This window comes from Boleophthalmus pectinirostris, unplaced genomic scaffold (assembly GCF_026225935.1).
Source record: "Boleophthalmus pectinirostris isolate CB_2022bp ecotype Guang Dong unplaced genomic scaffold, ASM2622593v1 HiC_scaffold_13, whole genome shotgun sequence".
Taxonomy (NCBI): Eukaryota; Metazoa; Chordata; class Actinopteri; order Gobiiformes; family Gobiidae; genus Boleophthalmus; species Boleophthalmus pectinirostris.
In genome coordinates, this window is record NW_026571036.1 from 15,169,383 (window position 1) to 15,189,708 (window position 20,326).

Genomic DNA, 20,326 nt, shown 5'->3' on the forward strand with positions numbered 1-20,326 from the left:
GTAAGTCGCAAACCTTTGACCTCAAGTCCGAGTCAAGTCCCAAGTCAAATACAGGCAAGTCCAAGTCAAGTCTCGAGTCACTGGCCCATAAGTTCAAGTCAAGTCCAAGTCATCTGCTTTGAGCTTCAAGTAATTTCAAGTCTTTAAACCAAAGTACCAAATATAGCTTAGATTTTTGCAATTTTTACTTTTAAACTAAATTGTACTTAAAAAAAACATGGTATATTTATATAAGAGTATTTATGGAAGAATAGAAATTTATAGAAGAAGTTGTAGAAATGCGAAATGTCTTGACAATATCTTAGTGTAAATCATTATGGTCAGAACAGAAAGAATTAAGTTTTAAGAGTGTTTAATAACAGTTATTTCGTTATGTAGTCTGCACTGAAATGGAAAGATCAAGTTCTTTGTAGTTCCCTCTGTTTTACTGTATCGTACTGTATATTACAGTAGTACATTTGAGGATACCACATCACAGTACTTCAGTTACATCCGAAGTAACAAACAGAGAAGTAGGAGGGACATGTTACAGTTTGTTCCTGTAAAATTAACCACCATGTGTATCAACTGTAAAGAGAAAAGTATTTTCTAAAAACATATCTTTTTTTTGGAGAAGCATAAAATCTCACAGGCCTCAAGTCCCAAGTCACTGACCTTCAAGTCCAAGTCGAGTTCCAAGTCTTAGTCCATTTTAACAAGTCAAATCTCAAGTCGTAAAAATAGTCCAAAAGAGTCCAAGTCACAACTTGTAAGTCCCCATCTCTGCAGAGAGGTTTACAGCCAGTCCTCAGTCAGTACAAGTGTGTGGTTTGGAAGCGAGTTCATGCATTGGAAGAATAAAATTTTTGTTACCATTGATTATATGTCTGTAATTTTTATGTTCGTGAAATTAATATTGAAATCCCATTTGATTTGTTTCTAATAAAAACAAAACAAAAATCAAATCTAAAATCAAGATAAAATCAATACAAGAATTACGGTACAATCTGCCTTCTGTTTAAAAGTAAAAGTATTCTTTATTCAAGCAAGAGATCAAGCCAATCAAATGTTTCCTCAGGGCAGGACTTATCTAGCTCAGTGAAGTTTCTCGGGCCAGGTTTGAAAATTACTTCTGGATGAGAACCAAAACATCTTGATTTCAAAAACAGACCTTTTAGATTTTTTTACGAATACAATTCAATAACAGTTTTGAGTAATATTGGCAATCCCTACTTTCTACATACCTTAGTTTTCAATGCCAGACATATTTTATACTTTTTCAGAGAAACTGTAGTCACGTGATTCTTACCCACAACTCCCTGTGAGAGATATTTCCAATTAATGACTCGTTCACCAATCACTAATGAATTTCCTGTAAAACGATGTTCCAAAATCGTCTCTTCTTGATTACAAATTTGAAGGCACATTAAGACTGTGGTGTTGAACAAAGGGAGCATTTCCAGTGGAGACAACCTTAACGTGGAACTGTCACTGTCTGATGAAACGCAGAGCCAAAAGAAATGTGTTTTACTAATGTACTTTTGGCTTGGAGACAATGCTAACCAAGTCCTTATGTAATCTGGATATTCCCCTAAAACTACTCTTTTCTTGGTTGTCTTTTGTGGACATTTGATGCTATTGGCTCTCTGCACACATCATTTCTGGCCCAACATCCTGTTTTGCAATATTTGAATAGAAAATCTTATTTAAATCAGTAGAAAACTCGCTGCATGATTCTCCAAAACAAATCAAGACAAAATGATGGGAAGGATTAGCAGCATTTCAGATTGTTTGGGAGATAAATAGAACATGTTTTTCAGTACAGAATTCACAGATAAAATGGGGCCCTTGGGTGCTATTGTCTTGTAAAACATTAAATTAAATTAGCTGTTCTTGGGGTTTATAGCATGTGCCTTTGTTCAGCAGTAGGCCTGGAAAATAAGAATGAAATTAAATGTTAGTGGGGGAAGATTTGGATGTCGTTTTGTACAAGTTGGACAGAGTCAGTCAGTAGAGCCGTAAGAAAGTGTATTGTAAATAGTATGTCATTTTATATTATGTCCTATATAAAAATAAAAAGCAGAATGAAACTTTGACTTAGCTAGTATCTTTAATGAGTCACAGAAATGACTAATTCCACAAAAACTACGAAAAAGAGATGAAGTAACAAAAAGTATGCATGAAAAAATATTGTTCCAACGATTATTTATTGAAGTTGATAAAGTAATAATCATGACAGCCCAAATAACACCACATTAGTCTTATATAGTGCTATTCCAGATGTTGATTTCCAATGGCAAATCGCTTCTACCACGGAGGTCGTGTCTGTAAGTAATAGTCAGAATTTGTTTTAGTGGGCGGTAAAAGATAAAACTATATATTTATTTTCTAAGTTCCCATTAGTTCATCTTTCAATCGGGAGATTTCTAATATACTGTAATATCCCACAGAGTTCAGCCATCGACAATCTTTGATCTCATTTTTCGCTTGTGAAGTTACTTAAAGGTGCACTGTGTAAATTTATGGTTGGATGTCAGCTGCTTGTTTGTATGGATATGTCATTGCTCTGACTGTAATGTTCCACAGTATGACATTAAACAGCTCTACCTTACATTTATTCAATTCCAGGTGGTTTTATAGCATAAAAATACCTAGAAAAAGAGACATTCTGACTGTGAGTGTGGGTTGCCTCTCCATAGATCTGACCTGTAACTTGGCCCAGTTTGATCTCCATGAAGATAAAAAGGTTTAATAATAGGGATGTAACGATATCCAAATCTGTCGGTACAATATTTTCACGATATGCATCTCATGGTACAATATTTATTGCGATATTTTGGAGAGGCTAATATAATTGTAGATGGAACACTTTTATGCTTTTAAAATACCTTGACAAGTTTTGGTGTGAATTATTACTGTCATAATCCCAAGAATTTAAGTAAAAAACATATTTCTTCATGTTGTCTGCACTGAAATGAATCATGGGATATGTAGTTCTCTATGTTTATTAGCTTTTGCTACTATAAAACCATGCATTTAAGCAAAAGAACTTGTAATTCAAAATATTGTTACATCCCAGAATATTATTGTGAGACTTTTTATGATACAATATCACGATATTTTGGTTATTGTTATATTCCTATTTAATACTATACTGTGAAACATTCCAGACAAAGCAATAGCATCTCCATGGAGACAAGCATTTCACGGGCCCTCCACCAAAAGTTATACAATGCACCTTTAAAGGTTGCTGCATATGACACTGTTTATATGAGCCTATGTATGTTCTAACACACTACTGAAGTCAAGTGTGAAACATGATGCTCTCCTCGTCTGATCGTATTTTATGAGACAGCACACATAGGTCCCATCACTCTGTACTACTCCTATATAAACACTAATTCTCCATCATATATTCATTTGAAATGGAGGTTTGTTGGGTGTCCTCCTCACTGCAAATCAGCTATCTATTACCTCTGTTTACTTTGGCATGAACTAGCAAAAGATAACAGTGCAGGAGTCAGGGCAGCAGTTAATCTAGTCACTTGAGTAGACTACACACATAATATAACACATCAATTTAGGTTGAAATTTACAGGGGAAAAATATATCTTCCAGAGACACTGACCTGGCCAGGGAGGAGCCCTTTGTTTTTAAGGCTATGTATATATGATGATTGTCTGAACAGAAGACGCAAAAGACTTCTTCATTTTTTATTCGGCGTTTAGACAAGCATTTTCGGGAGGAAATCTGCATGTGTACGGTGACGCAACCGTGTGTGGATTTCGACTGGGTATGCATGCTAGGTTTCTGTGTACTGTATGTAAGTGATGTAAACAGGTACCCGATGTGAGCAGATCTGACCAGAGTTTTGCGTCTTGGGCAGTGTAAGCCCCAAAAATGCCATCACCGTCTAAACGAAAGGCACTTCTGATAAAATATTTTGTCGTTTTTACCCACAAGCATTCTCGTGTAAAGTACCGACCCTGAGGCAGCCAGGAAAAACCCACCAAGACCCAGATCGACCCAAAAACCTGGGACATAATCTGCTGTTTTTAATCTGCTTGACCAATGACGGTTTCACTGTTTGATTTTCTAACTTTCTGTTGGTAAAACAAACAATCTTGTCAAGCCCTGTGATGCGACAGCTGTTTTTGGTTTGATTTTGGGCTTTACAGAAATAACTGATAACAAGAATAATCAGATAAACCCATAATAAAACAATCAGATTTTTGTTGTGGTTCTGCAAAAACATCTGGTGACATTTGTCAGTTAAATTGCACATTTTTAGAGTAATTGTTGTATTTGGAAAGAATGAATTTTAAAATAACTCAATCATTTCTCTTTCTTTTGCTGTCTTAGCCTCATTAGTTTTCCTTTTTTGCACAATTTTCCTTTTCAAAACATGCACCTTTTTGAACAATCAGAAAGAAATTACATTAGTCACATCAGATGTAACTGTTTACATGATATTTCAATAAAATGATAACTCCAGAAATCAGGTAATGATACTATACTACTATTTTTAAGATTTATCCTCTTGCCTACTATAATGTACATAACTCCGCATGTACAGACAGACCAGGATGTGGCAGAATGATTGATTTTCCTCCATAAATCACTCGAACCTGTAACCCCTGGTCCCTACACACTAAACTCCTCCACTATGAGATGTTTACCTCTCCTCTGTAACACTTTCTGTCAACCAATGTCCCAACATGTGTGGATGATCCCGCTGGTCCTGTCTACTGATGGGACAGGTATGCACTGCTCCCCTTTGAAGTGAATGGGTTAAGTCTGGCCACATGGGGCAGTACAAGAGTGACGGGACACTTCTGGATAACTCTGTATCAAATATCAAACGCCCCTGTCCTGTAGGCGACGTGAGAAAAGGTCTTCACAAACTGTATTCAGATGTTTGGGGTCTGCATGCAGACAGCCGTGACAAAGGCTATAGCTGATGTATTGTGCTTTAAAAGGTGATTTTTCTCTCTGATTGAAAGCACTTGCATCAAGAGACATCATATTGCTTTGAAGTCCACTGTACCTAGACGTAGAAAGATTCAAATGTCTCTGTATGATATCCAGAAAAAAAAAAGAATTGGATAAACTAGAGAAATGCGTCTTTGTAAACCTCAGTAGTGCAGCTATAGGGTCCATAGTAAGAAAAAGCTTGAAATCTTGAAACAGAGCTGCATCACAATTGAAGGAGCTACTTGGTTGAGTGGGTAAATGTATTCACTCCAAAGAAGAAAAATGTATAAAAAAGCATTGCACAAGCGTTAATACTACTTAAAACACTACTATTACTACTTACTAGCACTAAAAGTCATTTGCAAAAGTTAACAAAACTACTAAACTATGTCAAAGCCATCCATCCATCCATTTTCCTTCACTTATTCGGGGCTGGGTCGCAGGAGCAGCAGTCTAAGCAGGGACTCCCAGACTTCCTTCACCTAGAACATTTCCTCCAGCTCTTCCAGGAGGACCCCAAGTCGTTCCCAGGCCAGAGACGTGGTCCCTCCAGCGTGTCCTGGATCTTCCCTGGGGCCTCCTTTTGCTGGGACATGCCCGGAACACCTCCCAAGGGAGGCAGGAGGCATCTGGAACAGCCACCTCAGCTACTATTACTACTCTGAGCTCCTCACCCTTTCTCTAAGGGAGTGCTCAGCCACTCTGTGGAGGAAACTCATTTTGGCCGCTTGTATCTGTGATCTTGTCCTTTCGGTTATTACCAAAAGTTCATGACCATAGGTGGGGGTAGGAACGTAGCTTGAGCGGTAAATTGAGAATCTTGCCTTTCAGCTCAGCTCCCTCTTCACCACAACAGTACAATACAGCGACGTATCACTGCAGACGCTGCACCGATCCGCCTGTTAATCTCATGCTCCATCCTCCACTCACTCATGAACAAGACTCCGAGATACTTGAACTCCTCCACTTGAGGCAGGGAGGCATGTCACAATCACAGTTTTCATAATACAGTAACTCCTTGCTGATACTTACTGCTACTCTAATGCATACATCCACAAGTCTGCTTGTAGTTCTCGACCTCTTGAGGGTCAGGCATAAGTCCCTAAACCCCTTCGGTCAAAGTTTTATGTGAAATGTTTCTAACAGTCTATTAAGTACATGACAGAAGAAAATAAGCTACTTTACTACTGCCTTTCTTACTAATACTGACCAATATTTAAAGTACTACAACTATAATGTACACTACTAACTACTGCCACGTAGAAAATATTACTTCACTATTATTTCAGCCATTTAGAGACACACAATGTTTTCACTTTAAAGTACTGCTACTTCATCTCTAAATCCTATGGAGGATACCACTGCGACTACCTTACTACTGCTATTATTTTAATGCTGCGTGTACCACAACTACTATTACTCTACTGTCTCTGAGGTCCTTTCAAAGCACAATATTATAGTGGAAAAGTTCTTTTTAAATTTCCATAATGCTGTGCAGAGGACATCAGGTGTTGCTTTGCAGTACGGGGGCCCATAAAGTCATCACATCGTAAATTTGAGTTTCTGAGTCTCTCCCTGTTAGTTTTGGATGGAGCACACTTATATTGGACTGGACACATACAGGAGTCTACCTCAGAAAGTTTTCATATGAATTATTAGGAGCATAATTTACACTGTAACGCAGCATTGATCTCACACACAAACATTTTACTTTAGTTAGCTTTCATAACATTAGCTTACCACCGCATTCAATCCTGGATATAAAGAATTCTATAGGGGCAATTCAAAAGTGTTTTCAGATATAAATTTTAAAAAGTTGAGTTACTTCTATTCACACTTGCATTCTCTTGTGGTGTACAAGAAATCAGATCTCACTCCAGTGCTTTGTCAAGAAGGTCCACTGGCTTTTCCTTACCTTATTGTTACGGACTATGTGATTATTTTTGCTTTATATTGTATGTGAATGGTTATTCATCATATTGTGGGGTCAAAATCTGAATAGATGTCACTTCTTGAGGACCTTTTGCTTTGTGGAGACCTATGAGATGAATCCTTTAATATTAGATCAATGACATGGTGCAAAGTTTACTCCCCTGTCCCAGCTCATGGTAGCCAGGCTGGAACCACCTAGTGCCTCTGCTCAATTTAATTTCTCTCCAGCGACTAGGTCAGGAATCGAAATACTCTAGACGGTTCTCAAAAACCCCAGAAGTGCAAGTTCGGGCACCAGGCAATCACCGGAGCCATGCATTCTGTGTTGTCAACAATTCCCAAGATCGAGGATTTAAAGCTGGAATAAAAAGAATGTTTGGTGAGTTTTATCACGGGGAAAGACATTATTTCCCTTCTTCCTATGAGATTTGGGAAAAGCTTAATATACCAGTTAGCCCTGTTAGCGGAGGATTACATACGTCAAGACCAAATAGAAGCGATTGGTTAAGTGAAAAAAAGTACCCGCGTACCATCAAGCACACGAATTCTAATGCTGCAAGGTCAGACAGTTTCTATGAAGTGAAACTGGCTGATGAAACAGGCTAAGCTTGTGCCTAAGACGAGACTTAAAACCAGGGGGGACAGGTTTATGGTTTTGCTTTTATTTGTTATATTTATTTTTCTGGTTTTATTGTGTTATGACCGGTATGACCAAATTTGAGGAATTTACCTTTTTGTCGTCTTCATTTTATGATCTCTGTGCAGCAATTTGGAAACTGCTTTGTTTGTAAAATACATTTGGATTTGGATTGAAAGTTAAGATGTGGTAAGACAAAGGTCAGTCTGCAGGAATTTAATGCAAGTCATTGCAATGTGTGGATGATCCTTTATAGCACTTTATAGACAGACAAAAATATATTCTGTTCAATTTGAAATCTTACCTTTGGTGTCTCCTCTGTCTCCTCGGTCGCCCTTCTCTCCCTTCAAACCTCGGTCACCTCTGTCACCTTGAAACATAAAACGCATCATACATTAGCTATACAATAGTGGCATTTTTGTTTACGTCTTCCAAATTCCAAGCTTTGCTCACAATTACTTCTCCTAGAGTTTTATTGTGGTTCATTTTCAACCACAGAGCTCCAAACTGCAAACTGCATAATGTGTACAGTCGGCCTACATTAACTCCCGACCCACCCTCTTTTAATTTGGGTCGTTTCTGTGCAGCAGTAACACCCTCCCCAAGCTCCAGACATCATATAGAAGATATATTTAAAATGGTACCACGCCCTGGGCTCTGACGCCTCCAGCTGTCAAATGCTAGCTGTGTTACTGACCACATCTTTAGCTAAACGTCGAGAGAGCGAGTGGTGAGCTACTGCACAACCACAACACAAAACACATGCGTTTGATTTGAACCTGCAGGGCCCTTCCACACTCTGGTGGTCCCCAATGAAACCACAGGGGATGCTTTGAGTAATAATACACAAGAGTGGGATGTGGAAATGTAGTCCTATGAAGTACTCATTCAAAGCACTGCTGTGGAGTATGTGAAGTGTACGTTCAGCTAAGTTCATATTAGCAAAATGTACATGTAAAAGAGATTGTCTTCAAGACTGTTAAAAAGTGTAACAGTGTAAATTATTATTATTATTATTTGTGGTTAGGGATGAGGTTTAGAAGCCAGGCTGGTGCCACTTAGTGTCTCTGCTCAATGCTATGAGGTCAGACGGTTTCTACGAAGTGAAACTGGCTGATGAATCAGGCTAAGGGTTTAGGCCTTTCTAAAGGTATGTCATTTTTTCTTGTCATCTATTTAATTATTAGTTAACATGGATTGTTTCAGAGTATGAGTGTATTCTCTTTGCTTAAAAATATCATACTATGCATACTCATTGTGAGCAGGGCTCCACAGCTTTGACCTCCAACTTGACCTGATGGAGTCTGCTCGTTTAAATCAACACTGTGGAGCATTCCAAATAGGCAATAACATCTCCATGGAAACCAGAGGGTGACAAGAGGATGTGAAATATAATATAAATGATGACAAGATAGACAAAAGCAATATAAAACACAAGAAACTATTACATTTGCATATTTCAATAACTGTATAGTATTTCATAGTTTAGTATTTTTTTTTTTTAATTCTCAATAGTGTGTTCTTTAATGTGGATACAATACTTATTCCTAGCATCACTGCAGAACAAATACAATGTTATATTTCAAATCACACCTGCAGTTGTCTGGCTGGTGCACAACTCGTCTGTGAGTCGTGTCTGATTTCATTTGTGTTAATCATTTCACACACTCAAAATAAACCCCAGCTTTTGTTTCTTCTGCCAACACGTGGCTATGACAAAACAAACCTCACTTTGAACAAATAATCCTGACCCGATCACCTCAGACGAAAACTGTACTCCCGCTCACTTCATGCACCTCCTGACGATAAAACAAGTCAGAACCCAGACTCCCAGCTCTCTCTACAGCCTCATTCATACCAAAAAAAGAAAAACACCCTCAGAAATCTCATAAACTCTTCACCCTTCACTGCTCTGCTGAACCCACAACTCCACCACATTGTTGGAACGCACTGGAGTGAAGACGCCAAAACATCCTGGTCATCCGTGTTTTGTTCACATTGAGATTTAGACTTGTTACTTCACCTGTCAATCAAATGTTTATGTTGGCAGCGGTTCACCCATGTCAACATGCACTACACTCACTACTATATACACTATACACTATACACACTGGAAGAGTTCATGTTTTTGACCCGAGGAAATTAAAGAAACACAGCATATGTCAGTGTGACCCGAAAGCTGACAATGAATTGACTCTTTGCCATGTTTTATACTTGTACAGCTGTAAGCAATGGATGATGCGATATATAAAAAAGTATTTAAAGGGTTTATATAGAATTTCTCATGGGGTGTTCAGCACCTACTTGTGTCAAGAATGTTCCACAGTATGCCTTTAAACTTATCTATCTTCCAGTTATGCAGCAGGTTTTTATTGCTTAAATTCCTTAAAAAACCTGCATTCTAACTATGAACACGGTTGTCTCTGCACCTCAAACCTGTCTTCTTGTTTTCATGGTGATTAGAGCATGGATATCTGACCAAAGGCTGATGGGACAAATATTTCGGACAAATATTTAGAACTTATGTTTGGGCTCGGGTCGGACTCAGACACATCAATGCGTCAGCTGTTTCCTGTCTACGGTAAAACAACTCGCTTTGAAACTCTGAAGTGTACAAAAGATCAGAGCACTGCGCTTCTAGTTTAGATATAAGTCAAAACTGTGTTATTATTTGTGAAATGTGGTGCAATACTTCAGATACATGATTTTTAAAGCATTAAAGATTGGCAATACAGTACACAGGGAGTCACTATCGCTAATCTGCAGTTTCACCTCGATTCGTGCGCTGTGTGTATGCAAACAAATACACGTGAACTACTTTTGCCTTTTTACTTTTAAGGCTTGAAACTGGATTAACAGCATGGTTTTGTGGACTGGATGTCATTATTTGTGGAGGATAATTTCAATGGATAATATGGATGAGATGCTGCACTTTAAATTTACCCCTTTACAAGAGGTGAGGAATGAAGTCTTGTCATTATTTTCTCTATATCCTGAGTTTGTATTTTGCATCTCTGTGTCTGTTAAAGGCCACACAAACAATAGTCGACGTGTGTCATTAGTAATTTGGTGAATTTAATTGTGTCGGGATATCTTAATGCCTATCAAGCTCGGGTCGGATTCGATCAGTGCTCTGTCGGACGCAGGCAGGGCTCGGACAGAAAATTCGTCCAAATCCACAGGCTAATGGTGATATACTGTACAGTACAACATATCCATGGAGACAAGCAGGTGCTCAACCCTCCACATGAAAAGCCACATAGTACAGCTTTAAATATAACAAAGTTTTCAAGTTTCATAGAGTGCATTCACACTTCTGGTTTGAGCCCAGTATAGTCCTTATGACAAGTTGGATTTGTTCTGATCTACTCCTGTTTTAGTCCTGGTCTAGACCTGGTTTATTTCTGGCTTTAATCTCAGTATTGTACTAGATTTATGTAGTATATGTGAAAATTGTACTAAATGATACATGGAACTTGGAGTGAGCTTGTTTTCCCTACCCATCTCCAAACAGTTCATACTTGTATTTTTGGGCAAGCCACTTCAATGCCCTTGCCTGTGTATGAAAGTGTGTGCGAGTGATTGAGAAAATAAATTAACATTGGCATTCCTTTAGACATATATGAGCAAAAAAAAGCCTAACATTATTAACAATCCTCTAGACAACCCCTTTAAATGGGGTCAGCACAGGGAGCAGAGGATACGGATTGCTGTAGTTCATCAGACTCACCTTTGGGTCCCACTGGTCCTGTGTCTCCCTTTTCCCCTGGGATCCCAGCCTCCCCTGCTGTCCCCTTCAGTCCACGAGCACCCTGCATCCCTTTGGGTCCTGTTACACCTGATCAAGAAACACAGAGGCAAATTAACGACAACAAAATATGCAGAAAACATATATTAAAATATTAAGTGTACTGAAAATATAAAGTGTATTGAAATGTTTTCCAGGTTCGAGCCATCCATCACAAGTTGTTTTGGAGCAAGCTGTGAGGATTTGTGGGATACATCTGTACTAAGGCAGAATTTCCATCCGGGAGTAGCTGGAGTATTAACCAAACATGCATGTTTTGGAAGACAGGGGAAATCAAAGCACCAAGAAAAAGAATCTGGCTGTACATACTAAATAAGTGACTTTGTAACTTTTCTGGAGGTGCACGAGCCAAGATGTTGATGCCAAATTACACGACTGATCTGTGCAGAGGCGACACTGCTCACTGTAAGCATACATGGAACTCAAGGCTTCTAGCTTGCTGAATTTTGATGGGCAGATGTATTAAGTTTTATTGGCTGGGCAAGAGTTTGATGTCTAGAGCTAGAGCTGACCCTAATAAAGACAGACTCTGCTTATCTAAAGCTATACTTTGAAATTTTCGAGGAAACACAATAACAACTAGACGACAAGCAAGTGTCAAACACTCCAACAGAAAAGTCACATAGATCACCTTTAAGTCAAATAATGATGATAACAATTTCACCAAATTTAATTGTGTACTCCTTGCGGTTGGAACAAGTTGAGACATTTTCATTCATTTTGCCTTACCCCCTGCATCACATTACATTTAAATAAATTGTTTGTGTTGGCTCTGTTTCTGTTTATTTCCAAAATCATCTTTTCTGTATTCACTATATTCATAAATAAACAACCGAGGCTTGGTACAAGGGAGGATCTTTTCAACACTAACGTAATATAGTACTGCATGGAAACATCTTGGGAACATTTTACAGTGTGCCGACTGAAGAGGAGTACAGAGGATGACAGAGGAGGTGCCAGGCTGACACACTCCTGACATATGGATTCATATGAATCACATTTTACACTGGTCTGGGATTGAATGCTTTATGCTGTGGTTTTGAAGGAAATTGACATAGATGGATGATACTTCCCTGAACATCTCGAACACACCTAATCCTTTCTTGTTGGTTGATTTATCGCATATGACCTGAACATTTCTCATCACTAAAATAACAGACTGAACAGCAGCAGTAAAACATTCAAGATTGTTGCAAGACAATGGAGTGAAGACTATTTTATTGGTGTAACTGTATTGGTCATCAAATCGTTTTAGGTAAAAATAAAAAAGAACATCTTTGAAAAATCAAAGTTGAGTGACTTTTATCTCATCTTGAACTCTTCTAAAACACATAAATCATCCCTCTCCACATGTTGAACATTATGTAACCAACAAATCAATCATACGAACTTTTGTCTGGGTACAGAAGGACAGTCATTGTTTGGATACATTCATGTTACAACTCAGATACTGTAAATCAAACACAGACAGTGAGATGCAGTGCTCTGGCGTCTGTGTTTGAAATGGTCTTTGAATGTATATTTTTCTGCTCTTGTGGAACGCCAGAACTGTGTTGTTGAACTCACCTCTGTGTCCACTCAGTCCGGGTGCCCCTGGGGGCCCCTGGTCTCCATTATCACCTTTCTCTCCCTTTGGTCCCGGAGGCCCTGCACAAAAATGAAAAACATGTTGGTGACATGAAGTGATGCAATGCTTACTGACCACAAAAATGCATGGGACACAGAAAGGGCGCTCAAAATTTCAACAAATACTTCTTCCTTTATTATAGCAAGCAACAGTTTGAGAGTATACAGTAAAGGATCATGTAAAATCAAAACTTAGCAGATAAAAAAAAGTTTATTACTTATTTTAAAAAAAAAAAGCTGTTTTTATGTTTTTATTACTATGTTTCCTTTGCAGTGATTTGTTTCATCACAGAGAATTTGCATTGTTTACAGTGCATCTGTTTACACTTATCAGTCTCCCATTCTCTTGGTAATTTTCTGCTTGGATTAGACTATATTGCCAATAAACATATAATCCCAATGAGGCGGCAGTTAACTCAAGTGGGCCTTACAATTGGCCCAGGATTCTCTCCAGAGTGGTGTTTGACTTGGAGCAGGTTTGCTAAAGAATAGAACAGATCATAGAAAGCACATATTGCATAGATGGGCCCTGTGGGAACTTCACTCTGGGGTTTAATACTGTCCAGCTCAAACCACAGGGGCTAATGGAGCTCATCTGATGCTCCACAGCGGGACCACAGACATATTTTAAACTCCAGGTGCAAGCAGCCAGTGGAAACAGAACAACATAGAAGTAAGCCTAGAGTGTCCATGGGGTAGAAATAGTAATTATAATTTAATGTCCTGAATACTTTTCTTATACACTATACTTAAACTTAAAAATAATTCACTTTTTTTTATTTGAGCAAAGCAAAAATATTATAAAGCTACAAAAACCCTACTGGACACAGAAGGAAATCATGAGCTAAGCTTACCCCAACGTGACCCAATCAAAACAAGTGCTGATAAACTAATTGTGGTGAATATTAGGATGTGAAAGATAAGTGAAGAATAACTTTGGACTACAGCAAACTAGTTCTGTTTGAGACATTTTTCACTTAGCAAAACTCAGCTACAGTGCTTTTAATAATAGCTAAGTTTATTTAAATAAACAAACTTAATCTCCTCATTAAATTTGCATCACCTTATCATGTTACTTATTCTTTGCTGTTACTGCCCCCATGTTTGTCCTGTCTGGATCTACATTATGCAATGTTCTAACTTCTACAGTGCTTGGAGAAAGAAAGGGGGAAATCCACCTTATTCAGCCTGGTTTGAATTAGTGTTATTACAGGGCCAAAACACGACATCATTCTCTTATTTAGAAAGCGATATGATGGGAACGCACCATATCATATACTGGAGACATTACATATTCACTAAAAAAGCAATTTTAGTATGACAAGGCCCTATCATGTTCAGATGAGGTGGGTTTCCTGATTCTGAACTGTTTTTGATCAGGAAAAGTCTGTCAACACTGGTGCCCGTACAGCTAACTAGTTTATGTTATGAGTTAGTTTTATTTGACAGAAAGCTGTGTGGAGTCTGACAATATTTCAACAATAACAATAATAAGACAACATTGTTTTGGGAATCTCCATTGAAAAACACAACTGCAGTGGAAACAGACCAAGCCTCTAGTATTCACAATACTATCTTCTGTATATGTCAAACTTATATGGATGAGTTACAAAGTTGAAGGCCAATGCATTTAAAAAAAAATCATAAACATGACAAATGATACAAGCTAATCTCAGAGTTACTGTCATGTGAGGATACAGATCATGGTAACCTGGACCATCTGGACAAAAGTGAAGTCAGAAAATGGGTTTAAACAGAAGACAATGAACTAAAGCAGGCTTTGAGTTTGTAAACCATTTGTTTTGATAAAGGGTTTGAGATACAATCCTTAGCAGATGAAGTGATTTCCATTTGTGAAGGCTTCTATTGTAAGTGTTTCCCCGCTCACACGCAAGACAACATTACAGGGATGTTCCAACAGAGCTTTTCACAAAACATTTACCAACACTGTAATGCTTACAAAGGAGCACTCAGAGTCTAATGCTAGGATTTATAAAGATTTTATATCAGACTTGATTGGAAGCATCTTTCAAGTATAAATATTTTTCACTATTTGCTGGTAGCATTGGCAATCTGTACTGCAGAACAATGTCAAACTGAAATCAAAGTACACTGGACAATATACTGAGTATCAAATGGATTTCTATAGCCTTGGTGCCAATACCTTGTAAAGTTATATATGTTTGTGTGTGTGTGTGTATATATATATATATATATATATATATATATATATATATATATATATATATATATATATATATATATATATATATATGTGTATATATATATATATATATGTGTATATATATATATATATATATATATATATATATATATATATATATATATACAGTCCCTGACAAAAGTCTTGTCGCTTATCCATTTTGTAGAAACAAAAGCTTATAACCTGACTTTAAATTAATCGATTGGTTTTAGAAATGTCTCATATGAAAGCTAAAACCCTCCCAAATTATGCTCAATATACTAAAATAAATTTGCTTCACTGAAGAAAGATTGATCATTTAATGAACACAGAAAGGTCAGATTTTGGCAAGACAAAAGTCTTGTCACCTTGTCATATGATGCACCCAATCCTAGACTACAGCCTCACCTGTGATCAGTTACTGATCATTCAGTTAGTGGGTGTGTATAAAAAGAACCCCAGCACACCAGACCTTCACATCAACTGCAACTTGACCTCTGACAACATGCCTAAGATCCACCCTGAGACCAAAGCGTTAATTATCAAGAGGCTGAAGACCAGATCCACTGCTGAGGTGGCTGACACCTTCAATGTGTCTCAGCGTCAAGTACAAAGAATAAGAAAAAGATCTGAAATGACTGGAGATGTTTTTGACAAGGCCAGGTCCGGCAGACCCCGCAAGACAACTGCTCAGGAGGACCGTTTGTTGATTCGAAAATCCAAGGCCAGCCCCTTTTCCACTGCAGCAGAGCTCCACCAGGCCTGGTCACCTCAAGTCCCTGTGTCAACCAGAACAGTTTGTAGAATTCTGTCTGGAAATGGCCTCCATGGTCGAATCAGTGCACAGAAACCAGCACTAAACAAAAGGCAATTAAAAAAACGTGTGGCATTTGCCAAGGCCCACAGCCTGCTAAAAGGATGGACACTGGAAAAGTGGCAGAAGGTGGATTTCTCAGATGAATCCTCAGTTGAATTACATCACAGCCGCCGCAAATATTGCAGGAGACCTACTGGAGCCCGCATGGATCCAAGATTCACCCAGAAAACAGTTAAGTTTGGTGGTGGAAAAATCATGGTCTGGGGTTACATCCAGTCTGGGGGTGTGCGAGACATTTGCAGGGTGGAAGGCAATATCAATAGCCTAAAATATGAAGAAGTATTAGCTACCTCTTACATTCCCAACCATAAAAGGGGTCAAATTTTGCAGCAGGATGGTGCTCCATCGCATACTTCTATCTCTACATCAAAGTTTCTCAAGGCGAAGAAGATCAAGGTGCTCCAAGACTGGCCAGCCCAGTCACCAGACATGAACATCATTGAGCATGTCTGGGGTAGAATGAAAGGGGAAGCATGGAAGGCAAAACCAAAGAATCTTGATGAACTCTGGGAGGCATGTAAGACTGCTTTCTTTGTTATTCCTGATGACTTCATCAACAAATTGTATGAATCATTGTCGAACCGCATGGATGCAGTCCTTCAAGCTCATGGAAGTCATACAAGATATTAAATATGGATCTCACAGCACCACTACTTAATTCACTGACGTTATGCAACATATTTTTGTATTTGACGTAAATTATTTGTTCAATTTTCTATAGGCGACAAAACTTTTGTCTTGCCAAAATCTGACCTTTCTGTGTTCATTAAATGATCAATCTTTCTTCAGTGAAGCAAATTTATTTTATTGAGCATAATTTTGGAGGGTTTTAGCTTTCATATGAGACATTTCTAAAACCAATCGATTAATTTAAAGTCAGGTTATAAGCTTTTGTTTCTACAAAATGGATAAGCGACAAGACTTTCGTCAGGGACTGTATATATATACACATATATATATATATATATATATATATATATATATAATGTATATACACACACACACACACACACACACACACACATATATATATATATATGTGTGTGTGTGTGTGTGTGTATATATATATGTTACCATATATTTTTAGTAAGCTGTAATGTATATTTTATATTGTATATTTTGTTAAACCTGATGTCCTTTTTGTGTATGTTATTTATACGTACAAGCTTACAAGCATAAGAACTTAACTAAGCAACATCAACTTGGAAAAAGTGAGACTAAACCTGGATCTAAACCTGGGCAAGACCAAGACTAATCCATGACTAAAACAGGGCCAAACCAAGTCTACATTGGGACTAAATTAGGCTCCATCCAGGACCAAGCCAGGACAAGTGTGAACGCACCCCTGTATGTCTAAATGTCTTAGAAAAGAGTAAAATAATACATCCACAATATGGGGTTATAGCTTACAAATACAGAAATTTTTTTAGTCCGATCAGAGTTGGTTAAATTCTTGCTCACATTTCATATTCACTCAATGTTAGTGACTGTTAGCTGTGACAGAGCCATTAGCCTTCTCACTTTAAAGCAAACATGCCAGTCAAAAGCACATATTAACGGTCATCAGGGGGCGACACTGAGGGGGTAAATGCTTCCAGACTTGTGCTCTGTTCAAGTCACTCAACAAAACTCTTATATGTCACAATTGTTGGAGAGAAAAATGCAGATTCAGATCACACTCCATAATCCACTGTGGCACCTTGTCATCGGCTCAAAGAAAAGCCTGGAGGCCTTATGACAAAGGGACTTATACTGGATGAGGGGATATTTGTACAGTGAGTGGAGTCCTGGCGCATGGTCACAACTAAAGAGATTGAGTTACCCCTACAGCTTCAGTATGTTCTGCTGTGGACCAACACAATATAATTAAAACTAAATTATTATTGTTAATCGTAACTCTGAGTCTCCAACCACAGCACACTCTCATCAATGCTTCAAATACTTTTCCTGTGTATGAATATGGTAAGATTGGCCTCACTCTCGGGTGTTCTACATGATTTGATTTGATTTATGTATTTATTTTGGGCAAGTAAGATATTTACATTCTTTTACAATGGAACATATAACATTAATGAAATCATAGCAGAAATAACAACAACAAAAAATCTAAAACTGGCCCCAAAAGGAGTGGGAAGAAGAAAATGTATTTTATCCCACCCCCCTCTTCTAATCTAACACAAAGAGCTTTATTTAGAATTTTTCAGACATTTTACATTAAACTATGAACTATGAACTATTTACAAGTGTGGACGAAGAGTCACTGTTTTAGTTTGGTAACAGAACTGTATAAGGATATCAACAATGGTAACGGACAGCACATACCAGCAATGGTAAGGAAACAACAAACATAAACCAGCACTACAGAAGGCAGTATTGTTCTAATATTAAAACCCACTTTCTATATACTGTGACCAGACCATATGTTTATATTAACAACTTGAATTTATGGATATTTTGACATTAATATCCATAAATTAATCTCTATTGGCAGAATGTTCAGAGGTTAACATGGGGACACAATGCACAAATCAGCAAACACAGACCAAAACATTTTAAGATTAAAAAAAGGGAAAAAATATAAAAGATTAAACCAGTACATTTTCAGGAGCCTTTGATCAATATGAGCATTTGTGGTCCGGTTTAGTTTGGTTTTCAACAAAAAGGTGAGAGTGACTAACTAAAAAAGTGTTGACTAATGCTAACTTCTGATTGTAATTTTATGTCAAACAGACAAATCATATCACCTGATAGAGTTCCAACCAAATTTGCTCTTTCTGGTCAGGCTGTGTTAAAATAAATGTCAGATTAAAGACTAACTTGAGTAACAGAGCTTCTGACAGAGCAGAACCTTCAGGTGCAAAGTATAAATAAAGCGACTTTGAACAATTTAACACAAATAAATTATAAATAAATATAGTTATTATTGAGTGGAGACGCTTAATGATCCTAAACCTGATGTGTCTTTTGCAACACAAGCCACTCATTTGACAGTTTGAAAAGATAATTTGAATTCCTGAAATCAGCCGGGAGAAGTCAGGTGTGAAAACAAATGGTCTCATATGAACTTTAAGTTAAGTTTGTTTTAATGTCTTATACTAAGTTATTGTACTTTGAGATCTAAAAGGACAACACTAAGGCTCTGGGCAAGAACCATAAGAACAAGATTGGTGTGAGTCAGAGGCAAATTACAGCCAAACTGAACAAAACAAGAGAGGAGGATTTTAAACATGGATGGAGATGTAAAACTTTTCTTGGCAGAGGTGATCATCAGCTAACAACAAACAAGCTCCAGCTAATGACAAAGCTGAGTACTTGAGTTTTCTTTTTGGACCTAAATTTACCCCACAATTGTTTCCAGGCACCATCTATCCCACCCACATGTTACACAGGCACAAGATCTGGGGCCCTTTAGATCTCCATCAGTCAGCCATCGGGCCCGTCCCATACCAGAATGGCGTCATAGCACTACCATTCGAATTTTAGGAGAGTCGTATTGTAGCGCAGCGGGAAGAGGCATACCATGTCAGAGCTAATCAGGACTGTACAGACTGGAGAATAGACATTTGGATATGTTTAGGACCTCAGGGAAAAAATCCTAGTGTTAGCATGTGAGGGTCAGAAGAACTCAATCACACTAATGACTTATAGGTGAACCGTAGCAGAAGAACGGTTACAGTTTTTATACCCAGACGCACTGTGTTCAGAAGGTTCCCATGAGCTCATCATGTTCACGCCGATTTTTCTTGTTTTTCAAATTTGTACTGGGCAAAATGTCCCTCACTAACAATGACTTATAACAGATAAGCATGATTTTGTTTGGCTGTTGGCATAACATTTATCCTTCCAATAATGATGATATTTTTTCTTCAACCGTTTCTATAAACAACTGGTGCAAACTCAATAATTTCATTTTACACTTGTTCGTGTGAAGGGTCTTGGCGCCTAACCTGAAACTTTTGCCAGTAACTTTATCCTTAAAAGGTCTTATATTAGGCCAAATTGACTTTTCTGAGCTTTAAGCCATGTTAGAATGTTGTTACTTCACCAAATACCTAGAGCTGTGTTTTGTTACAAGCCCACAAGTTTGGGTAATCCTTTATTATTAGTCTGTCTACATTTCCAAAGCTCAAAATGCTCTGTTCCAACTTGTGATGCTATGAAGAGGTCGTTTTCAAGCCAAAGATGTTCATCTTGTCTTTTTATGTACTTTAACTTCTTGGGCTCTTTTAAATACACTTTACTGAACCCAAGAAGTTAAAGGTCGTTTTCAAGTTAACAGTTGAACGCTTC

The 20,326-nt window shown here is 37.9% G+C and overlaps 1 protein-coding gene across 2 annotated transcripts in view; it reads right to left on the reverse strand.

Annotated features, from left to right (window-relative positions):
- Nucleotides 1-20,326, reverse strand: part of scara5 (scavenger receptor class A, member 5 (putative)) — a 77,872-nt gene that overhangs the window by 14,528 nt on the left and 43,018 nt on the right. For both annotated transcript variants that reach the window (XM_055149805.1, XM_020918218.2), the window contains exons 8-10: nucleotides 12,897-12,977; nucleotides 11,253-11,360; nucleotides 7,827-7,892 (exon numbers count right to left, since the gene is read on the reverse strand). In XM_055149805.1, the coding sequence (XP_055005780.1) occupies nucleotides 7,827-7,892; nucleotides 11,253-11,360; nucleotides 12,897-12,977 (255 nt within the window). The remainder of the gene's footprint in view (nucleotides 1-7,826; nucleotides 7,893-11,252; nucleotides 11,361-12,896; nucleotides 12,978-20,326) is intronic.